At 38.6% G+C, this 20,504-nt stretch overlaps 1 protein-coding gene across 3 annotated transcripts in view; it reads left to right on the top strand.

Moving 5' to 3' along the window:
* BS14A (BET1P/SFT1P-like protein 14A) overlaps positions 1–16,525 on the top strand; it is a 166,736-nt gene extending 150,211 nt beyond the window's left edge. For all 3 annotated transcript variants that reach the window (XM_089425207.1, XM_089425213.1, XM_089425217.1), the window contains 3 exons: positions 15,686–15,742; positions 15,917–15,976; positions 16,113–16,525. In XM_089425207.1, the coding sequence (XP_089281333.1) occupies positions 15,686–15,742; positions 15,917–15,976; positions 16,113–16,202 (207 nt within the window). In that variant the 3' untranslated portion in view covers positions 16,203–16,525. The remainder of the gene's footprint in view (positions 1–15,685; positions 15,743–15,916; positions 15,977–16,112) is intronic.
* The last annotated feature ends 3,979 nt before the right edge of the window (positions 16,526–20,504 follow it).

Genomic DNA, 20,504 nt, shown 5'->3' with positions numbered 1-20,504 from the left:
AGAAATCACATGGATTGATCTAGAGATGATCTCTATTGTCGATTATGTTTTAATCTTGGTTGTTGGAGTCCCAACTGAAAATTATAAGATGAGTTTGACGAGTAGGTGGATAACGCACACTTGAGATCGATTTCCTTCGGCAATTTGACTCTCCAGAGAGCAGCAACAATTGCTGGTTGAGTTAGAGCCGGAGAAGGAAGCAAAGATAGAGAGGGATAAGGACTGTGATTCCGAAGGAAGAGATTCTAGTTCCAGAGATTAGCTTGAAAAGGGGCAGAAATAACCACAGAGAGGCCCAGGCAAAAGTCTCTAGAGGCAATTCGATTTTGCTGGAGAGAAGTTGAGTTTAAGCTCCAGAGGCCAGAAAGATTTTCTAGAGTGTCGTAGAGACAGTTTCTCAGTCAACAGTAGACAAGACGACTTGAGTAGCAACTATTTCATTCAGAGCATAGAGAGGATTGTACTAGGGTGACGCAGGGCGTACGTAGAAGCTGTTTGGACAACTCACTTTTGAGCTGACAGTCAGAGCCCAGATTGCTTGAGGGGTGAGGATAATTCCTTACTAGATTTCTGCCAATATTTTTCTCTGTAGGATTTCCAAATTTCGACATCCAATTGTACTCATAATTTCTCACTGCTGCTTAATAATTTAAACCTTCAGCAGCTGCACCGATTTTACCAAGTTGGGGTTTTTCCAGGGACTTTTGTCAAAAAGTAACTGTGTCAAATTTATGTGTGTGTGTGCTAGTATTTTCTCAGATTCTAGTTTATCTTCCGCAAAATTTAATTTGGTGGAAATTGCAGTTGTCAATTATTCATTGTTTGTGTGGGCAGCAAATAAACTGTTAATTAATTTATAGTTAGAAGAATAATTTTCGGTTGCCGCAATAATTGAAATTTTCACATGGTATCAGAGCGATTTTGATCAGTGGGGAAGCTCAAAAGCAGAAGCAAAAATTCATTGTATAGAGGGAGTAGCAGGACGAATTTTTGGGGCTGCAGAGAGCCCAAGCAAGGCAGTGCGAGTTGCTTGAGCAGTTTGATTTTTCAGTGCATGTGGGTAGAAAAGTTCAGCTTGTTAGATTGAGTGATTCCAACAGGCGGAGGAAGCAATACAATATTTTCGCTGGGCAAATTCCCTGTTTGGGTGCAGGAAGGTTTTGCAGCAGCAGAATCAACGCTGGGTGGAAGAGAAAGGCTTACATAAAGAGAATTTCTCTCAAAGGGTTTCTAGCATAGAAATCTAATTTTCCTAGTTGCAGTCGGTAGTTGTTGTAGGCAGTTTCTCTCACTCCAGAAGGGAGCGCGAGTAGCAAATTCAACAGCCGAGCAGAGGAAGAGGGGGATTTCGATCAAATTCAAAGATGGCCATAACTGGGCTTAGAGATCAGGATAGGTTGGAGGGAGCCTCCAACTTTGTCATCTGGAAGGCTAGGATGTTCTTCCTTCTGGATGAACATGGCTTGAAAGTTGAAAGCCTATGTAGATAATGGGTGGCAATTCTTCAGGATGTAGATGAGCTGAAGGAATACAAGAGAGAGATGGCGAAGGTGAGCGGATGATCCTGGATGGAGTCCGAGACCATATAGTTTCACATATATTTGGCTACGATGTTGGAAATACTGAGAGGGGGAGGGTTGAATCAATATTTCTTTTCAATTGTTACTTTTACCAGTTAGATCACTTATATTTAGAACACAAAAATGAACAATATAAATAAATGTTGTTATTAATATAATCTTTATAATGAATTAAGTAAAATATGGGTAGGGATCCAACCCTTGATGAAGACACCCAAGGTCCAACCTGGGATGTGCCAAGCACCTACTTGGGCTTTAGTGAGGCTTCGACTTCCAGGGCTTCGACCCTATTTTATCCAAGGCACCAACCTTGAGTTTAGGAGCACCAACTACAAGGACACCAATCCAATAGCTTCGTTTTGTCAAGATATGTTTGGGTGTCCTTCACGACTCCCAAAGTCTTCTTCACCGAGCCCTGTCAATCTTTTAGCTTCATTGTTGTCTTCACATCATCAATGACAACCTTGTCAATTAGAAGGTATCGCCAGTGCACTTCATTATACCCAAGCAAAATCTTCAAGTTACCTCATGATGACATTAGTGATGTATCGTGATCTCCAAGATTTGAATCAATGCTTGGTGATGCTTCAAAGTATCTTCAATGAATTGCTCAATTGTTGCACGTTATTCTTTAAGGCTTTATCAAGATATCTTCAAATCTATTCTTAAAGGTGCTGCTAAAGTGTCTTCTTGACTGTCCCAAGATATTCTTCAAGTCCTCAAAAATATTCCCAAAGTAATTTCAAAATGTCCCCAATGGCAATGTTGATCCGCCTTTCATGAATCCTGGTATAATCCAGCGATGGAGACCGAGCCACTGTACTTACATCGATCCATGCCTCTGCTCCTAATCTGAACCTGTTCACGATGAATTACCACACCTCTGTATGGAGACACTAGTCAAAGCTAAAAAGGTCACCACTATAAAAGTATACTGCTATCCGTGCAAGGAAATTGTTGTTACAAGATTGAGGTGTAAACCACTGAGTCTGAGTTAATGATGCACAAGTGTTTGTCACAGTCCATAGATGCTCCTCCAAATCTGTCCCTAGAACGACATATATATTCTTAAATTGTGTCTCTCACGCTGTCACAAGCCCGCAATTAATACTGTCCACTTTCACGTTGTCCCTAGCCCATACTTACACTAGACTATAGTCATTAAATTGTACAGTCCGCAATATTTTACTGCTAAACTATAACCCTAGACCCCACTGAAACTGCCACAGGGTTTGTCCAGAAGTCCGCACTCCTTTGGTGTAGATAATCTCTATTCTGTGCTGACACTGCCCTTGACTTTGATATCAAGTTCACGAGATGTGAACTTTCTGTTCCTTATTCTTCTTCTACAGTGCGAATTCCTTTGACATCTTAAAACCACAGAGTTTCTCACTAATATATATACCTTTCTTTGAGTGAAAACCAAATGGACTTGACCCTTAGCTTGGCCGACATGTGTTTACAGTTTGACATGTTCAGGTTCGCTTAATGACTAGAATAATTTCCTCAACTTGTAAAATTCATATCTCGTAAACCGCTTGGAGATATCTCCTCAACTTGTAAGATGGTGTAGGTCTCACGGAAGAATTTTGCCTCTAAGGAGGTAAAAAAATGTTTTTTAATGTGACTGGTCCTGTAAAAGTGCAGAATATAGAACATCAATATTCTTTCATGGATGGGCTTCTCCTTCATGGAGGGATTTCTTCATTGTTTTTCCTTCTACTTCATAGGGTCAACATGTCATCATTATGCTTGCCTTCTTCAATGTAGGGACACCATCATGTCCTTGATTGCCTTCTTCATTCTCCTTCAACATTATTGGAGGTTTGTCATGTCATCATCAAATCATCATTGGAGGTAGGGCATGTCATCATGTTTATGTCATATAGGCAATCTTCCACGTGTAGTCCTCTTCTGGCATCTTAAAGAATATTTACCATCCAGTCATTGCTATATCAACGATCAACTATTGACATCAATGACAACCTAGATTAACAGCAGGCATTGCCAAGGAGATGTGGGACACTCCCATCCAACTACATCAAAACACTCCCGAGCAACGAAAGATGTTTCTGTAGGAGAAGCTGAGGAGCATTAGGATGTAGAAGGGTGAAGGCATAAATTCCTACCTCACTAGGATCTAGGAGGTTCGTGATCAGCTTGCAGCCATTGGGGAGGCACCTCAATCAATAGAGTTTGTACTGGTGGCACTGAATAGTGTCTCAGAGGAGTGGCAAGTCTTTGTCCAAAGTATCTTGGGCTGAGACACATTAGCTAGATGGGACATGATGTGGTCAAACCTACAACAGGAGGAGTTGAGGCAAGCTCTGTTAAAGAGTACCATTAGTGGGAGCAACAACAAGGGCGTGAAGGGTGAGGAGGAGGAGGAGAATGTCGCCCTTGCATCAAAGGGTCTTAGTTAGGGATAGGGGGAGAAGAAGAAGAAGAAGGATCTATCTAAGGTCAAGTGCTTCAGGGGTGGCGAGTTTGGGCACTACCGTACCCAATGTTCTCTCAGGAAGAAGGACAAGCAGGAGAAGTAGGACTAGGCAACAACGTCTGCAGGGATAGATAAGTTGTTGTAACGACCAAAAGTCGTATACGCAACAAAAATATTTAAAATACTTCGTAGACAAAGACATCCATCATAGGACAATAATTGTAAATTGTATATTGTATAAAAGAATTGATATAGGATGATACAAATGAGAATGAGGGTCCTGTATAAATAGCCAGGTAAGTACCCTTTAACCGACGGTTATGTCCTTAAGGACATACCTTTTCATTAATTGCTAACTAATTAATCATTATTTTTATTTGTTGTATTTTACATTATTTGTGTTTATTTTTATATAAATTTAGTTTGTTACATTGCCTTCCCCTTCAAGAAGTTTTGTCCTCAAAGCTTATTGATGAAGGATCAATTCTCTTCTGTTGATTAGAATATCTTCTTATTTCTGAGCTTTCATCTTTGTAGATACAAGACGATATGATGTTCTGAGGGATAGGAATAATTGTCGTACTGAAAAAGGATCACACCATCCTAGATTAATCTTCTGGAAAATCTTCTGACCCTTCCAGATGTGTGGTGAATAGTTATCGTATCACTGGATGTTGATATGGGGTAGCATTAGATGTGCTGTTGCCATGAAATTTGGTGGAGAAGTTGGGGCACATGAGATCTCCAATACCCAGAAAGGGTTTGGGCAGATTCTAAACAGTTCAAGAGATATTAAAATAATTAATATTTTTAATGGAGTCCCTAAGTCTAAACTTAGGGAAAATAAAATATTAATGGGAATTAATATGAAACTGTGTTAGAATGGTCCAAAAGACATGGATCAAGCCAGATCTAATCTTAGCCGTTGATTATGGACTTAATCTTGGCTGTTGATATGTCAACATGAAAGTATAAGAGGAGGCTTGAGGGTCACTTGGAGAATACACCAGAGTCATCAGTCATTCTATTCTCTAGAGCGGGGTTTGCTAAGAGAAATAGAATTAGTGATCAGGAGATGCAGCTAAGGGGCATTTGAGTTAGAGAGACAGAGAGGCAGAGATAGTGCTGGGAGAGTAGTGCAGTAGCCGGGGAGAGTGATGTAGAGCCAGCCAGGGCTCACGCAGGGCCAAGTAGTGGCAACTGGGAGCTGTGCAGAGCCTCAGAGAGGCCAGCATTGCTGACGCAAAGAGATAGAGGGCTGACGCAGATCCATCCTGGGTGACGCAGGGCCAGTGCTGGGTAGAGAGGGGTTGACGCAATCCAGAGAGAGGCTAACGCTGGGGTTTCTGGGGCAGATTTGTGCGAGTAGTTGCCGGAAGGTTTATCTGGGGTTTCAGCCAGAAGATTTGTCAGAAACTGAGAGGTATTACTGCCAAGGAAATTCTCTGTTGGGTAGGCCAGTTTCGGCACCCAGATTGTACTTTGATATCGCTTAATAAGAAAACCCTTATATAGCTGCACCGATTTTCCCACATTGGGATTTTTTGGGGACATTGGTCCAAAAATAATGGTGTCATATGGTGTGATTGTTTCTGTTTCCTTTAGTTGCTGATCTGTAATATGTTGAGCATGCATAAGTGTTTATTTTTAGTATTTACGTTGTAAATAACTTGTTAAGTAAAATAACAAGTAGGTAGGAATAAATCAGATAAAGTGCATGGAGGGTTTCTAACTAAGTAAAATTAGAAACTTCAACATGGTATCAGAGTGTGATTGCAGATCACAAGAGGACTAAGGACATCAGTCGAGCAGAGCAATAGCAACATAAAACAGTGGTCCTGAGGTGACAAACGCTGTTTCTAGCAGAGCAGCAACAAGGGAAGGGTGATGCAGTGCCTGCGTCATCAAGGGTGAGCTGAGAAGAGGCAGTGCAAAAGCTAAGAAAGGCAAAGAGAGCCTCACACAGAGCCACGCAGTAGCTGGGAAGGCTGACACAGTTGGCTGAGGAGGTTGGGTTGCTGGTGCCGGGATTGCACAGAGCCTAGTAGCTCTCACTTTCAGGTTGCTAAGGTTTAGAAGGATGTGGGAATATTGCAGAGTGGAGTTGGTGAGGTACTGTAGTTGGAACAGTACCTGACAGAGCAAGGCTAGAGGAGCTGCTACAGAGGGTTTCTAATCGAGGAACCTGGATCAGTGGTGCGGTTGCACAAGTCAATCAGAGTAGTGGCCATCTCGACAGCGGCAAAAGGATTTCCAGAAGGGAAATCAGGACTCAAAGGGAGTCCAGAAGAGAACTTCCAGACGGGAAATAGAGAATCAAAGGAGTCGAACAGAGTTCTTCCAGGAGGGAAGTAGAGGAGCATCATGGCACTACACGGAGTAAGAGACCATGATAGACTGGATGGAGCATCGAACTTTGTAGTCTGGAAGGCCAAAATCTTATCCGTATTTGACAGAAATCGTGTCAAGAACTTCGCCTTGAAGGTTAATAGCTATCCCAGTCGAGCCCAATGATAATGCCAATTACGAAGAGGCAATGACGAGGTTCAAGAGCATCATCCTTGACCGGGTCAAGGATCATGTAGGAAACGACATTTGAGATGTGGGAGGCTCTCAAGAAATTGTACCAGCATACTTCTGTGTAGAGAAAAATGCTACTTGAGAATCAGTTGAGCTTGTATCTGATGAAGAAGGGAGAACCGATTGACACCTTCCTTGGAGGACTGAATGTGATATGAGATTAGTTGACTGCTATAGAAGCGACATCGAATCAGGAGTTGATGGTGAGGACATCCCTAAATGCTGTCTCAGAAGACTGGGAGGTATTTGTCTAGAGTATACTGGGCAGAGGGACTCTCCCACCTTGGGACGAGATGTGGGCAGCTCTTCGCCATGAAGGGATCAGAGGACAGTTGAAGACGGGTAGAAGCAGCAAGGGGATCAAAGTCGAGCAGGAGGAGGAAGATGTTGCCTTAGCATATGAGGGAAAGCAGGAAAAGCGGAACAAGAAAGATCTCTCCAAGATCAAGTGCTTCCACTATGGGGAGCTGGGTCATTATGCGACCCAGTGTCCAAGGAAGAAGAGTAAGGGAGAGTCTTCCGAGACTAAGGTAGCGCCAACATGGGTAGAGAAGGATGTTTTGACAGACGATGACTGTGTCATTAGTGCACACGCGCCACTTGAGCGGAAGTGGGGAGACATCGAGCTGTAGTCAGGGAGACTATAGGCGATGAGGGGCAGGATCCTTGAGGTACCCAACCTCTTGGATTAGACCTTGCTATGGGAGCCCTGAAGAGGAGTAGCAGGACTGGTTGAGTTGGGTAGAGACGAATGCGGATGGAGCGACAGAGAGAGCTCAGTGCAGGAGTCTGGAGCAGGCTGCAGTAGTGTGAGAGGCATAGGAGTGTTGCACCAGTGCAGGATGGCATAGAGGTGTGCAACGTTGTGAGATGTAGGGAGTTGTTGCAACAACGCAGAGGTCAGAGAGGGATCACTTGTCAACGACAGAGGGAGCTTCAACATCAGGAGGGTTTCTAGCCCAACAGAGATGTAAGAGTTGGGAGATCAGTCACTTACTTCTTAGTAACTGAGTTGCAGTGCAACAGTGGGCAGCATGATGCAGCATGATGAGAAGAGGTGCAGTGCGGATGCAGTGCTGGGAGAAAGGACCAGCAATAGCATGGATGCGGAGGAAGCTGTTGTATAGATGCAATAGTGGCAGTGGCAAAACCATGGGCAACAGTTAGGATACAACAGTGCAGAGGATGTTGGGCAATAAGGCCTAGCATTAACACAGGTACCGATGCCGGATGATCAGAGTAATACTCAGTGAGGAGTATTGCCAGAGCACAATCCTTGCTAAGAGGGAGTGTTGATTTGGGGTAGCATTGAATGTGCTCTAGCAACGAAATTTGGTGGAGAAGTTGGGGCACATGAGATCTCCACTACCTAGAAAGGGTTTGGGCAGATTCTAAACAGTTTAGGAGATATTAAAATAATTAATATTTTTAATGGAGTCCCTAAGTCTAAACTTCGGGAAAATAAAATATTAATGGGAATTAATATGAAACTGTGTTAGAATGGTCCAAAAGACATGGATCAAGCCAAGATCTAATCTTAGCCGTTGATTAGGGAGTTAATCTTGGCCGTGGATATGTCAGCTGGAAAAGTATAAGAGGAGGCTTGAGGGTCACTTGGAGAATACACTAGAATGATCAGTGATTCTATTCTCTAGAGCGGTGTTTGCTAAGAGAGATAGAATTAGTGATCGGGAGATGTAGCTGAGGGGCATTTGAGTATAGAGAGACAGAGAGGCAGAGATAGTGATGGGAGAGCAATGTAATAGCCGGGGAGTGTGATGCAGAGCCAGCCAGGGCACACGCAGGGCCACACAGAGGAATCCGGGAGCTGCGCAAACCCTCAGAGAGGCCAGCGTTGCTGATGCAGAGGGCCAGAGGGTTGACGTAGGGCCTCCTAAGGCTGACGCAGACCCATCCGGGGTGACACAGGGCCAACACTGGGTAGAGAGGGGCTGACGCAGTCCAGAGAGAGGTTAACACTGGGGTTTCTGGGGCAGATTTGTGCTGAGTAGTTGCTGGAAGGTTTATCCGGGGTTTCAGCCAGGAGATTTGTTAGAAATTGAGAGGTATTATTGCCAAGGAAATTCTCTGTTGGGTAGAGGCTAGTTTCGACACCCAGATTGTACTATGATATTGCTTAATAAGAAAACCCTTAGATAGCTGCACCGGTTTTCCCACATTGGGTTTTTCCAGGGACATTAGTCCAAAAATAATGGTGTTAATATGGTGTGACTATTTCTGTTTCCTTTAGTTGCTGATCTATAATATGTTGAGCATGCATTAATGTTTATTTTCAGTATTTACATTGTAAATAACTTGTGAAGTAAAATAACAAGTAGGTAGGAATAAATAAGATAAAGTGCATGGAGGATTTCTAACTAAGTAAACGTAGAAACTTCAACATTGGATTGAGCTTATTTCAGTATTCTTCGGAACATAAGTTTTTTTACGTTCTATGTGATATAGATTTTTAGATTTATTAAGGCGTCTACTCTTGTGATTCAGATGTAGATAAGGATTTTTTCTTATTTGAACTTCCTTAAACATTTTCATGGCAGTTCCCTGATTTCCATCAGGCATTGTTGTTGTTGACTTAACTACTGAATCTTTATTTGGGGTGTCCTCTGTTTGAATGACCACCTCTGAGTACGTTTTTACTTCAACAGGGTTTAGATTTGCCTGAATTGCGAGATTAGTGGTATTGATGTTTGTTCCTTTAGCTTGGACTGGTACATTTGGAGATTTTGATGCCTCCTTTGTGACAAGTTCTTTGAACCTATTCGTCAATGATTTCTTTTCATCCTTAAGTTTTTTTATTTGTTTGAGCAGATTTTGATTATGATTTTTGAGACGTAAGCATTCCTCATTCTCTGAGTTGACTTTATTTTGGCTTGCACACTTCTCGTCTTTTAAACACTTGATTTTTTCTACCACTGTTTGGTTAAGGCTCTTTAAACGTAAATTTTCTTCTTCTTGTTCTAATAAATGCTCCTTGAGTTCCTTCTTTGATAGTTTAACTTTCTTGACTTGTTTGAGTAGTTTTTCTTGGTGATCTATAAGGCCTTAAATTTCTGTCTTTGTTGCAGATGACTTTGTTAAACTCTTTTTGTTTCTTTGATATAGTTTTTTCGTTATCTTGAAACATCAAGTCTGAGATATCCTTAAAGCCTTCTAATGAAGATTTTATTGGTTTTAATTTACTTGTTATGTCTCGAAACGTGACCATCTTCCCTTTATAAGGAAACATCGAAACTTGTTTCTCTATGTTTAACATGAATGTACCCAAATCCTTAAACCAGGGTTGACTGAGTATGGTGTCAGTCTTTTAATCTGTCCTTACAACATGAAATTGAGATATGTACTCATAATGACCTATTGTCACTTGTAGATCATTGATTTTATACTCTTTCTGGTCAAAATTAATTTTCCTTACACCACTACTTAGCTCTAGAATTAATAGCTGATTTGCCAAGTTGATGTTGATATAATTTTTATTTTTACTTGCACTGATGGCGACATTAACTTCTCTGCCTTGGATACTTCCTTTTAATGTAATTACGCCGTGATTTGTCACTGAAAGACCATTATAGGAAAACCTTTCTTCCTTCGTCATTTTAGAATTGAGCTCCATCATTTTTTTTCAATGATTGATCCCATTTTGTTTTGTGGGGATGACTTAAGGGATTATATAATGTTTTTTTTATAATACTAATTTTTTTTGTTTTTTGTTTTTGTTTATTTTTTTAATTATATAATTATAAATTATATATATTATATAATTATAATTTATATATATTATAAAATTATAAATTATATAACATTTATATATAGTTATACCTTAACTAAATCCACCACTATATGAACGATTAAACGTATGGTTGACTTTAACTAAATTCCACCCACCGTATGATTGATTAATCATTAAACATTACGACGTATGGTTTGTTTGACGGTAAATAACCTGCATGGTAGCATACACAAAACCCGCAGTCGTTCTTTTGACTCTCGATATTGATACTAGACGACGTACAATGTAGAGAACCGCAGACGTGGTGTGGACATAGTGAAGATGTGGAGGAGCGTGTGGAGCACGACAGGGGCAGAGTGGTGTGGAATGGTTTAATCGAACAAAGTGGGGTTGTTGAGAGCTGCGACTTCTTGTCGAGTAAGAAGCCTATTGCAGATGGCGTTGGGTTGTCGAGAAGGGTTGGAGCCGCTGAGTTGGTGATGGAAACAACTGTGGACGGTGGATTGTTCCTTGATGGCAACCGCCGGGTCTATTTGGTGGATTGTGTAGCAGCTCACAACTTGTGGCTGTCTACAATGACAAGTATTTTTTTATTATAAAACTTTAGCTTATTTTTTTGAGATTTTTTTTTGAATTATTTTTATACAACTTTTTTTATTTTTTCATTTTTTTCTTTGAATTTTTAATTATTATTTTTTTTGGGTTGATTTTTTTCTTTAATATAACCTCTTTTCCTTTTTATTTTTTTAATGGCCAAAGGCCTAACAAGACGTTGGAGAAAGTCCAAAACTGGTAGCGAAATGCTAGAATCACGATGACAACAAAGTTGACGAAGGTTGATGGCCAAAGGCCGGATCAGACGACGCTGTGATACCAATGTAATGACCAAAAAGTCATATACACAACAGAAATCTTTAAAATACTTCGTAGACAAAGACATCCATCGTAGGACAATAATTGTAAACTGTATACTATATAAAAAAATTGATATAGGATGATACAAATGAGAATGAGGGTCTTGTATATATAGCCAAGTAAGTACCCTTTCACTAACGGTTATGTCCTTAAGGACATACCTTTTCATTAATTGCTAACTAATTAATCATTAATTTTATTTGTTGTCTTTTACATTATTTGTGTTTATTTTTATATAAATTTAGTTTGTTATAGTTGTACTCCAGGTTGGAGGAAGATCTCACCATGTTTGCAGCGATACCTCTAGGAGTGAGGTGGGGCGATATGTAGTTTTAGTCCTAGAGCAACGCAGAGGTTGGACAAGGTCCATTGAGGTGTCTTCATGGATCATTACCTTACTATAGGGGCCCATAGTTTTCAGTGGCAGGATGGGTTAGTGTCAGTCAATGTAGTTAGGGTCCAAAGTGACAATTACAGATTAGTTGTCGTCAGGTGCTGAGGAGTGCAGAGCAGTGTTGACAACAATGTAGGAGGCTTGGTTGCAAAGTCAACAACAACACAGATTCTTCAGTGGATAGTGTAGGTGCTAGTACCAGTGAGATTCTCATGAGACAGATGCAACACAGAGACAATTGATTCAGTATTTAGGATGCTTCTCAGTTGCAGTAGTTGCAGTTGCAACAACAAATGAGAGGGAGTTGCAGTGCATATGCAAAGTTGGTAGTAGCATGGCAATTTCAACAACAACAAAGATGCAACATCAAAGTTGCACAATGGTTGGTGGGCAGTGGCAGGCAATCATAGTGGCCAAACATCAACAAGATAAAGAGGGTGATACAAAGACTTGGTGTTGTAGCAGTAGTGCAACACTAGAATACCTTCCTCACAAAGAGGGAGTGTTAGTTTTTGTAGTAGTAGAGTTTTAGTCTCGAAACTTTGTGAAGACGCTATAACACAGGAGTTCTCCATAACTCATAAATCGTTTATGGAAATTCCACCTAGAAGTGTCTCAATTAGATTATTAGCCTATTTTTAAATATTTCCTAAGTCTAAACGTAGGTAAATGGGTTAATTAATTTGTATTAATTCAGAAAGGTGTGAATCATCTAGAAACTCACACGGACCGATCCAGAGATGATTTTAGCCATCGATTATGTTTTAATCTTGGTTGTTGGAGTCCTAATTGGAGATTATAAGAGGAGGTCAATGGGTAGATGGAGAACACACACTTGAGATCGATTTCCTTCGGCAGTTCGATTTTCCAGAGAGCAACAACAGTTACCAGAAGGGTTTGAGCCAGAGAAGGAAGTAGAGATAGAGAGGGGCAGGGATAGTGAGTCCAGAGGAAGAGATTCCAGTTCTGGAGAGTAGCTTGCAGAGAGGCTGCGCAAAAGTCTCTAGAGGCAATTTGATTTTGCTGGAGAGAAGTTGAGTTTCAACTCTAGAGGCTGGAAAGATTTTCCGAAGCGCTGGAGAGACAGTGTCTTAGTCAACAGCGGACATGACGGCTTGAGTAGCAACTGTTTCAGGTTGAGCATTGAGAGGACTGTGCTAGGGTGGCGTAAGGCTCGCACAAAAGTTGTTTGGACAACTCACTTGGAGCTGACAGTCAGAGCCAAGATTGTTTGTGGGGTGAGGATAATTATTCACTAGTTTTTTGCCAATATTTTTCTCTGTAGGATTGCCAGATTTCGACATCCAATGGTACTCAGAATTCGTCACTGCTACTTAATAATTAAAATCCCCAGCTGTTGCACCGGTTTTCCCAAGTTTGGTTTTTTTGGGGACTTTTGTCCAAAAATAATTGTCAAATGTGTGTGTGTGTGTGATAGTATTTTCTCAAATTCTAGTTTATCCTCTGCATAATTTATTTTGGGGAAAATTGCAGTTGTGAATTATTTGTTGTTTGTGTGGGCAAATAAACTGTTAATTAATTTACTGTTAGAAGTATAATATCCATTTGCTGCAATAGTTGAAATTTTCACATGCCATATATTGTTGGAAGGGTCTCGGAATAAGCTTTTTAACCATATATATTATGCTCCCATTTGAGCTAGGTAATTGGAGTAAAAATGCATTCAAAGATAGCATATCTAAATGGGACATAAAAAATCCAAAAACAATATTGTCAGAAGGTGTGCCATATATTAGAAATATGTTTTTTGACTATGTAACTTTCTCTTCATTTGGACAGCCTTTGACATCAATAATAATCATTTTCAACAAAGGACACCTTAAAGGTGAAGGTAAAAAACTCGAACCAATCAGGTATGGCCCATTTACATTTTGGAAAAGATTTGTGACAATGCTTTTGGATTGGAGTTACCTCTATATATGCAAATGTATTCCATGGTCAATGTTGAAAACTTGAAACTATATGAGCCTCCTATGATAATGGGTAAAGGTGAGAATATTCAAGTGCCTTCTGTTGAAGATTTTGCTCTTGAATATCTTGATGAGTTGTGGGAAGATGCTATTCTTGACAGGAATGTGAGGGCTTCATGAACAGGTCATGTGGGTCTAAATGGAATGCATCCAAGGAAAGCATGATGGTTGGAAACGGAAAAAGTGAGGGAGGTGTGCCGTCACTTACTTCTAGATGAAACTAGACTTTTGGTGGTCCAAAATCTTTATAGTGGGGAGGAGAGATCTAGAAAGATCCCCACAAACAACTGATCCAAACAGAAAATGCCTAGCAATGTGGGATAATTCTCAAAGATTATGAGTAGGAACTATGCACAACACCAATTGTGATGAATGGTTGTGGATTTGCAATAATAACAACACTCCAATAAGAAGGCTTAGCAAATTGGTTCTTGATGAACTTAGGAATTTAGAAGGTGGCAACATGAACGCCTTGCTAAAATGACCACAATGCAATAATGACTTAGTCTCCACTGCCCTACAACTCAACTTGGAAGAGATGATTATGCACTGGAAGAAAATTAACCTCAAATCTTCAATCCACAGCCTCAGCGCAAGTCCTTCCCTTGATTGATTACATTAACTAGTTAATATCTATCTTGCTAGTTCTGGTATCACACCTTGACAAAGTGTTGTAGTTTTCGCATGATATGGAGATCATGTTATGGCTAAGAAGAGAGGCAAGCGGATGCAGCAAGAAAGAAGATTGCAGGATCACAGGACCATATCTTGCATCTCTCAAATGATTGCTCATCTCACCCATGCAGAGCATTCATAGTTGCAGAGTGTTGGAGAGCATTGATTGCAAATCGAAAGGCAGGCTCTGGATTTAAGGTGGCTCTAATTCAAATCTTTTTTTTTTTTTTTAATATCATTGTCTTCCACATTGGAGAGGATGAATAGTTTGTAACCAGTAACAAAAAGCCCCTCCATTGGGAGAATAAGTAAAGCTTGTGTTCATTTTATTGTGGGAAGAATCCATTGATATCTTCCTAGTGGACATCAGAGATAATTTTTGCAAATTATGGCCATTATTGATGTAAAGAGCTGCGGTCCTGTACTAGTCTTACATCCTTTCGAATGGGTTGTTTCATCGATTGAAGCGGACATTGAGAGGTAGCCCATATGGGTGAACTCCATTATCATTTTACTGAGTTCTGCTTGTGTTATTTCATTTCTGATTTTTTAATTTTAGTCTTTGAATGCTGATTTTTAATTAATTAAGTCAATTTACAGACTATTGTGAGACATCGAGAAGCTGGTTATAAGAATCTGAATTAGTGGGTTTTTTTTTTTTTTTTTTTAAATGAAGCTTTTGGCACTAACTTCGGATCACTCTTTTGTAGTGGGCACTTTTTTCTTGGAATAGTTTCTTTCATGCAGGACAAGGGCACTAACCCCAAGGCGAGGAATATATCTGATGTTTAGGTGTATGTAAGCTACCGTTGTGCATGTGTCCAGATTCATTGTACATTATAGTCTATAAAGGAGAAGGCAGGATTATATGTTCTAATCCATTCAGTTTTGCAGAGGAGAAACAGTGGGTGAATGGTAGAGTTTGAAGCTTTTCAGTGTATTTCCTGTTTTGAATAGTAATAAAAAGTAATGTGATATAAGCTTCAGATCTGTCTACTTTCAATTGCTTTCTTCAGTGGGATATGTTTCAGCAGTAAATTTCAGATTACGGTTCTCTTTTTTGTAAGTATCAGACTGGGACTGTTAGCACGTGGTGAAGAATTTTAACAAGTTTTTGTAAGATCCATGGAAATAATTATTATGAATGAAAATTGTTGATACAAATATTATGCAAATTGTAAGATAGTTTTCAAAATGCAAACTTTTGTTGAATTTGGTCACATTTGAAGCATCTGTTTACATTAACTAGCAAGATAGAGGTACAATTTTTGATATTTTGCAATTTTCTCTCTTTAGAAGATTGGAGAATATTGCAATGTTCACAACAGCTGGTCATTCTAATATATATTGGCTTGTGTTCAGTTGACAGCTGACATTCATGAAGAAGTTGACAGTCAAAACCGGTCATTGGATCGTATGGTAATTAAATGATTTTACTGCTATCTTGATTCTTAATGCATGAGATATTCTTCTTCTTTCAGAAAGATAAGCTTATTCATCCCTTCTGGAGATTAGTATATGTTAATGGTGTTGTGTCTCACAGGCAGAAATTCTGATTAGTAATTGACTGGAAAGTAATTATTATTGTTACAGGGCAATGACATGGATGCATCAAGAGGGATATTATCTGGAACCATGGATCGATTTAAGAGAGTGAGTAGAGTACTTGTGTATCTGCTCATTTTTAATGTTTAGTTCAATTAATAAAGCATAACTTTGTTCATGGTTTCATATTTGTTGAGGAAAATATTCTTAATCACTGAACCTTTCTCCTGGACATATAATGCAGGTTTTTGAAACAAAGTCGAGTCGAAACATGATTACACTGATCACATCCTTTGTGGTGCTGTTTCTTTTGATATATTACTTGACAAAGTAATGATATTGCAGGATGTAAATCTTGAGAATGTTTCCCTTGTTGGTGAAACTGTTGATGTATTTGTTGCTATCTTATCACAGTGGATTGGATATGCTTCGCATGAAAAATGTGCATCTTCTGCTTCTAGACAAGGTAATTGCAGAGCTTGCATGTTTTCTTAGCAATCAGCAATATCATCTGTAAACGAAGTCTGGTGCTATTTGGTATGTTGGAGCAAGTTGTGAGAATGCTTTGGTCTGCTTTTGCACAAAATCTTTACTCTTGTAGCGAATGCATTTCTGTATGTAATTAATATTTGTTGATGGATCTCAAGCTTGTATTAACCGCCTTTGCAACTGCCTATTTGATGTGGAGGTTGATTGTGAAAATGTTTGCTTAATTAGTCCTCCACCGTTGTTTATAATGGATCTCTTTTTGAGTATTTTAAAATGTCTTTGTATTATAGGAGCCAGGTTATGGAAATTGGGTTGTTAGGCATGAAACACCTGAGGGTTGTAGCAGAAAAATGTGGAATTCATACTATAAAATAAAGTGCAAGAATGATAGCGCCTTTGTAGTTTGTTTTTATGATTTTCCCTCTTGTTAATTAATAGTGTCATGTATCTGTAATTAGTCTAAAATATTTCAAAACCTGTTTCATATTTTGATGTTATAATGCTGATCATTGTATTGAGAAGCACAAAAAAAACGCTGATTAAGGGATTGATTAAAGATTGTCGAATAAATCAAAATATGGGCACCACTTAAAAATACTGAGTAAGCTAAATAAGGTACATGTTTTACTGCCAGGGATAAAATACATCAAGAGTGCACTTGTAGGTGAGCACACGAAGATATTAAGCCCAAATTGTCTTTACTGCTAAGCATGGAAAAATGATATAGGGACGTATTGAGTATAAGTTGGACAGGCAGAGTCAAAATCCTCCCAAAGCCGTAGGGTTGCTCCATATCAATAAACTCGGTGAGATCATTATGTAAAAAAAAATACTTTTGACATTCATTTGATGTACCTTCCATCCAAAACAAGTACCAAGTTAAACCCTAACTTTATTAAAAACTCTTGTAGTCGATACCTTCCAATTGAGAAAGCCTCTAGTTATTAGTCAAGTATTTAGTTATTTAGAATTGAAACCTATCAAGGTAGTAAAGGGGAAAGGTCTTGCTAAATTGCTCCTTGAAGCAAAGTTCTAGGCATTAGGAATAAATCAGTTAACTCACTTGAGCGATATTGCCCAAGTTGAAGGTCAAGGGCTGGATAAATAGTCAAGGTTGTTACTGCACCCTACTGGCATGCCAATCAGCTAGAGGCTTGCGACCTCTGAATGGTACGCAGATATAATTCTTATCTTCAAACCTTACAGTGTACAACTCACTTGAGCAAATGTGAGAAACATTCATTAAAATTGAAATTTGTAAATAAGGCTCTGAATGGTATGCACAGATAATTCTTATCTTCAAACCTTACAATGTACAACTCACTTGAGCAAATGTGAGAAACATTCATTAAAATTGAAATTTGTAAATTACCTTATTATAGACAAAAGAATATATTGGAAAGATCTAGTAGGAGTTTTATTGAATTACATTCTGCCTAGTTAGGTCGATTGTTTGATAACTCTGTTCCATCACAGGTTGTGCGGAGGGCAATATGCCTGGAAAGCCATTAACCACAAAACCTCAAGAGTTGGATTCTATTGGCAAACTTTGTTTCTAATGTTAATAGAAAGGTAAGGGCATATCATTAGTGCCAGATCTTTGTCGGAAAGCAAAAGTTGGACACCCTACCTCTAAAACTTATCTCTTTAAAGACCCCTTTTCAAAAATGGTTGTTGTATCTTTGTAGACAGTTCTAGGCTAGGGAATTGTGCCAAAGCATCTAAGAGTTTTAAGTGAGTTGGATGACCGATGCATTAAACCTTAAACACTTGTATAATCTAAATATTTATGAGAAGTTCAAAGTGCAAATTTGAATTCATAACAACATAAAATATTTGAATAGATTTTGAAAGTGGAAAGGGAGAAGATATGTGATAATCAAACATTCATACTAAATACTTAATTAATCAAATAAAGTTGATATGTGAAGACAAATTATATTGTCAAGCAATATATGTTCAAGAGATGACAGAAGACAACAATTTAAAGATGCAGAGGAACTAATTTAAATAATCTGTCCAATTAGTTAATTTCCATAAAAATGATAACTTTGCAACAGGCTATCAGGGAAGTTAATTCTTAACTTAGCCTTACCCTAACTCCTATGTTACCTTGAATATATGATGAAAAACAAAGACGAATAAACCATAAAGACTCACATGAAACACAAATGCTATTAAGAGTGACGTTAGAATCCTTTTATTATCTTCAACAACTTTTAGAGAAGTACAATAATGTCATTGGATCATTACAGGGGTTCAACCCTTCTTACTAAAAATAACAAAATATTTATAGTGATTCAAAAATATCTAATCTAATATATTTCCTTTACAAAATACAATCCTTATCCAAAATGATTTGGATATATCAAACAAATACAATATAAAATAAACTTTTTTGAAATTGATTGCATATTCAACACTATTCAAGGGTGTTGTTGATGACTGTTGCTTGAAAATGTGTTTTTGTTCTTTATGCTTCTCTTTTCGCTGTGCCCTTGAATATGTGCATTCAACTCTTGTTATTCTGTGTTGGTACCTTGAAAAATTGCATTCAGTTTTACTCTATGAGTTTGAGTAATTTGTCCCATCTTTTGTCATTTGGAATGAAAAATTTAATTATTTTTCTGTATGCTTCGTCCACCTTTGTGTACTTTTCAAAAGTTGGCCTAGTAATAAATAAATGTTGAATTTCATGCTTGACAAGTAGATAGTATTCTAGGCCTTCAATGAATGCTTTACCACTGATGATTCCTTTGACTTTAGCAGATTTTGATCTATCTGTTGCTATTTCATGTAATCTATGCTAGTAATTTTTTTAGTGGAGTTAATTGGCTACTAGAATCTCTTAGAAGTGGAAGTCCCTAATTCTTCCAATTTTTCTTTTGTCATGGAATTCATCACTTTGATTATCTTGGTTGCTTCTCCTGGTTTGTTATCTAAGTCTTCTTTGATATCTGTTATCACTGTCCTTGATCTTGTCACAAATTCTTATTGTTCAAAGATGATCTCAATAGATGTCCAGTGTTTTGTTATGGTTGAATTGATATCAATGCATATTTTTTGTTTTGCTCTAGAAAATGTCTGCACTGTTAGTGATTCATCTTCATATTTTTCAAGCTATTTGGTTAGCTTGAAGTTTTTTTGCATTTCAGATATATATGCATTATCTGATTTGATCTTGTTTTCCTCCATTTTATGCAATGCTTCTTTTAGCTTCTCAATCTCCACATTCCTTAAGGATAAATCTCCCATGGCCTTTGATAATCTTTCTGTTGTTTCCTCATTGATTGCGTCTATCTGCACTATAGATGTTCTTGCACTTGTTCATCGTTCTTTTTCCTTTAGCAGGGTTTCCATGTTGGCCTCCATTTTCTGAATTTGGATGTTTTGTTCTACAATCATTTTTAACATGCTCTTTTCTTTTTCCAACTGTCCTACTTCTTTTGCTTGTGGATGTTCTGTTGTAGGCAGTTTGATCTACTTTTTAAGTTCTTTAATGTCTGCATTTCTTCTTTTGATTATTTCCTCAACAACATGGAGATCACTATGATCCACTCCTAGCTTTATTACTATATCTTCTAGCCATTCTAGTATCCTAAGCTAGGGAAGACATTATTTCCAATTTAAGCTGCGAGTGAATATTATTGGAGGCTAGTAGTTTAGAAGCTGCCATGGTTGAGCTTGTCAATGTAGAATAAATCATTTCCTCTGCCTGTTTATGCAGATCAATTTGATTGATAGGGTGTATCTACTTAGTATCAAGAAAAAGCATAAAATTTTTATAATCATTTGCACTCTTAGGAATTGGTACTCTTGGCTCAAGGAATGCCAACTGGAATTGCGCTTTATCAGGGTCTAGTGCAGACAAAAGCCTGTGTTGAGTAGTGGAAGATTGTTTCCGAAACTGAACATAGGTGGAGGTTTTGAGTGCTTCATTCTTTTTCTTCATCTCCCTAAATTCGGTAAGAGGTTTTGAGTGCTTCATTCTCTCTCTTCATCTCCCTAAATACGGTAAAAATATTTTGTTGTCTTGAAGATGGTGAAACATGAGAAGTAAGAGAATCAATAACTATTTCTTCAATTCGCTGAAATGAAAAAGAAAGCTCACCTAACAACACCACTGTAGTTTGTTCTTTTGAATCTC

This window comes from Pinus tabuliformis, chromosome 6 (assembly GCF_031772625.1).
Source record: "Pinus tabuliformis cultivar Carrire ecotype Pingquan chromosome 6, CPIR1, whole genome shotgun sequence".
Taxonomy (NCBI): domain Eukaryota; kingdom Viridiplantae; phylum Streptophyta; class Pinopsida; order Pinales; family Pinaceae; genus Pinus; species Pinus tabuliformis.
Note: the sequence above shows the minus strand (reverse complement) of the source record. Positions and strands in the feature narration are given on the sequence as shown.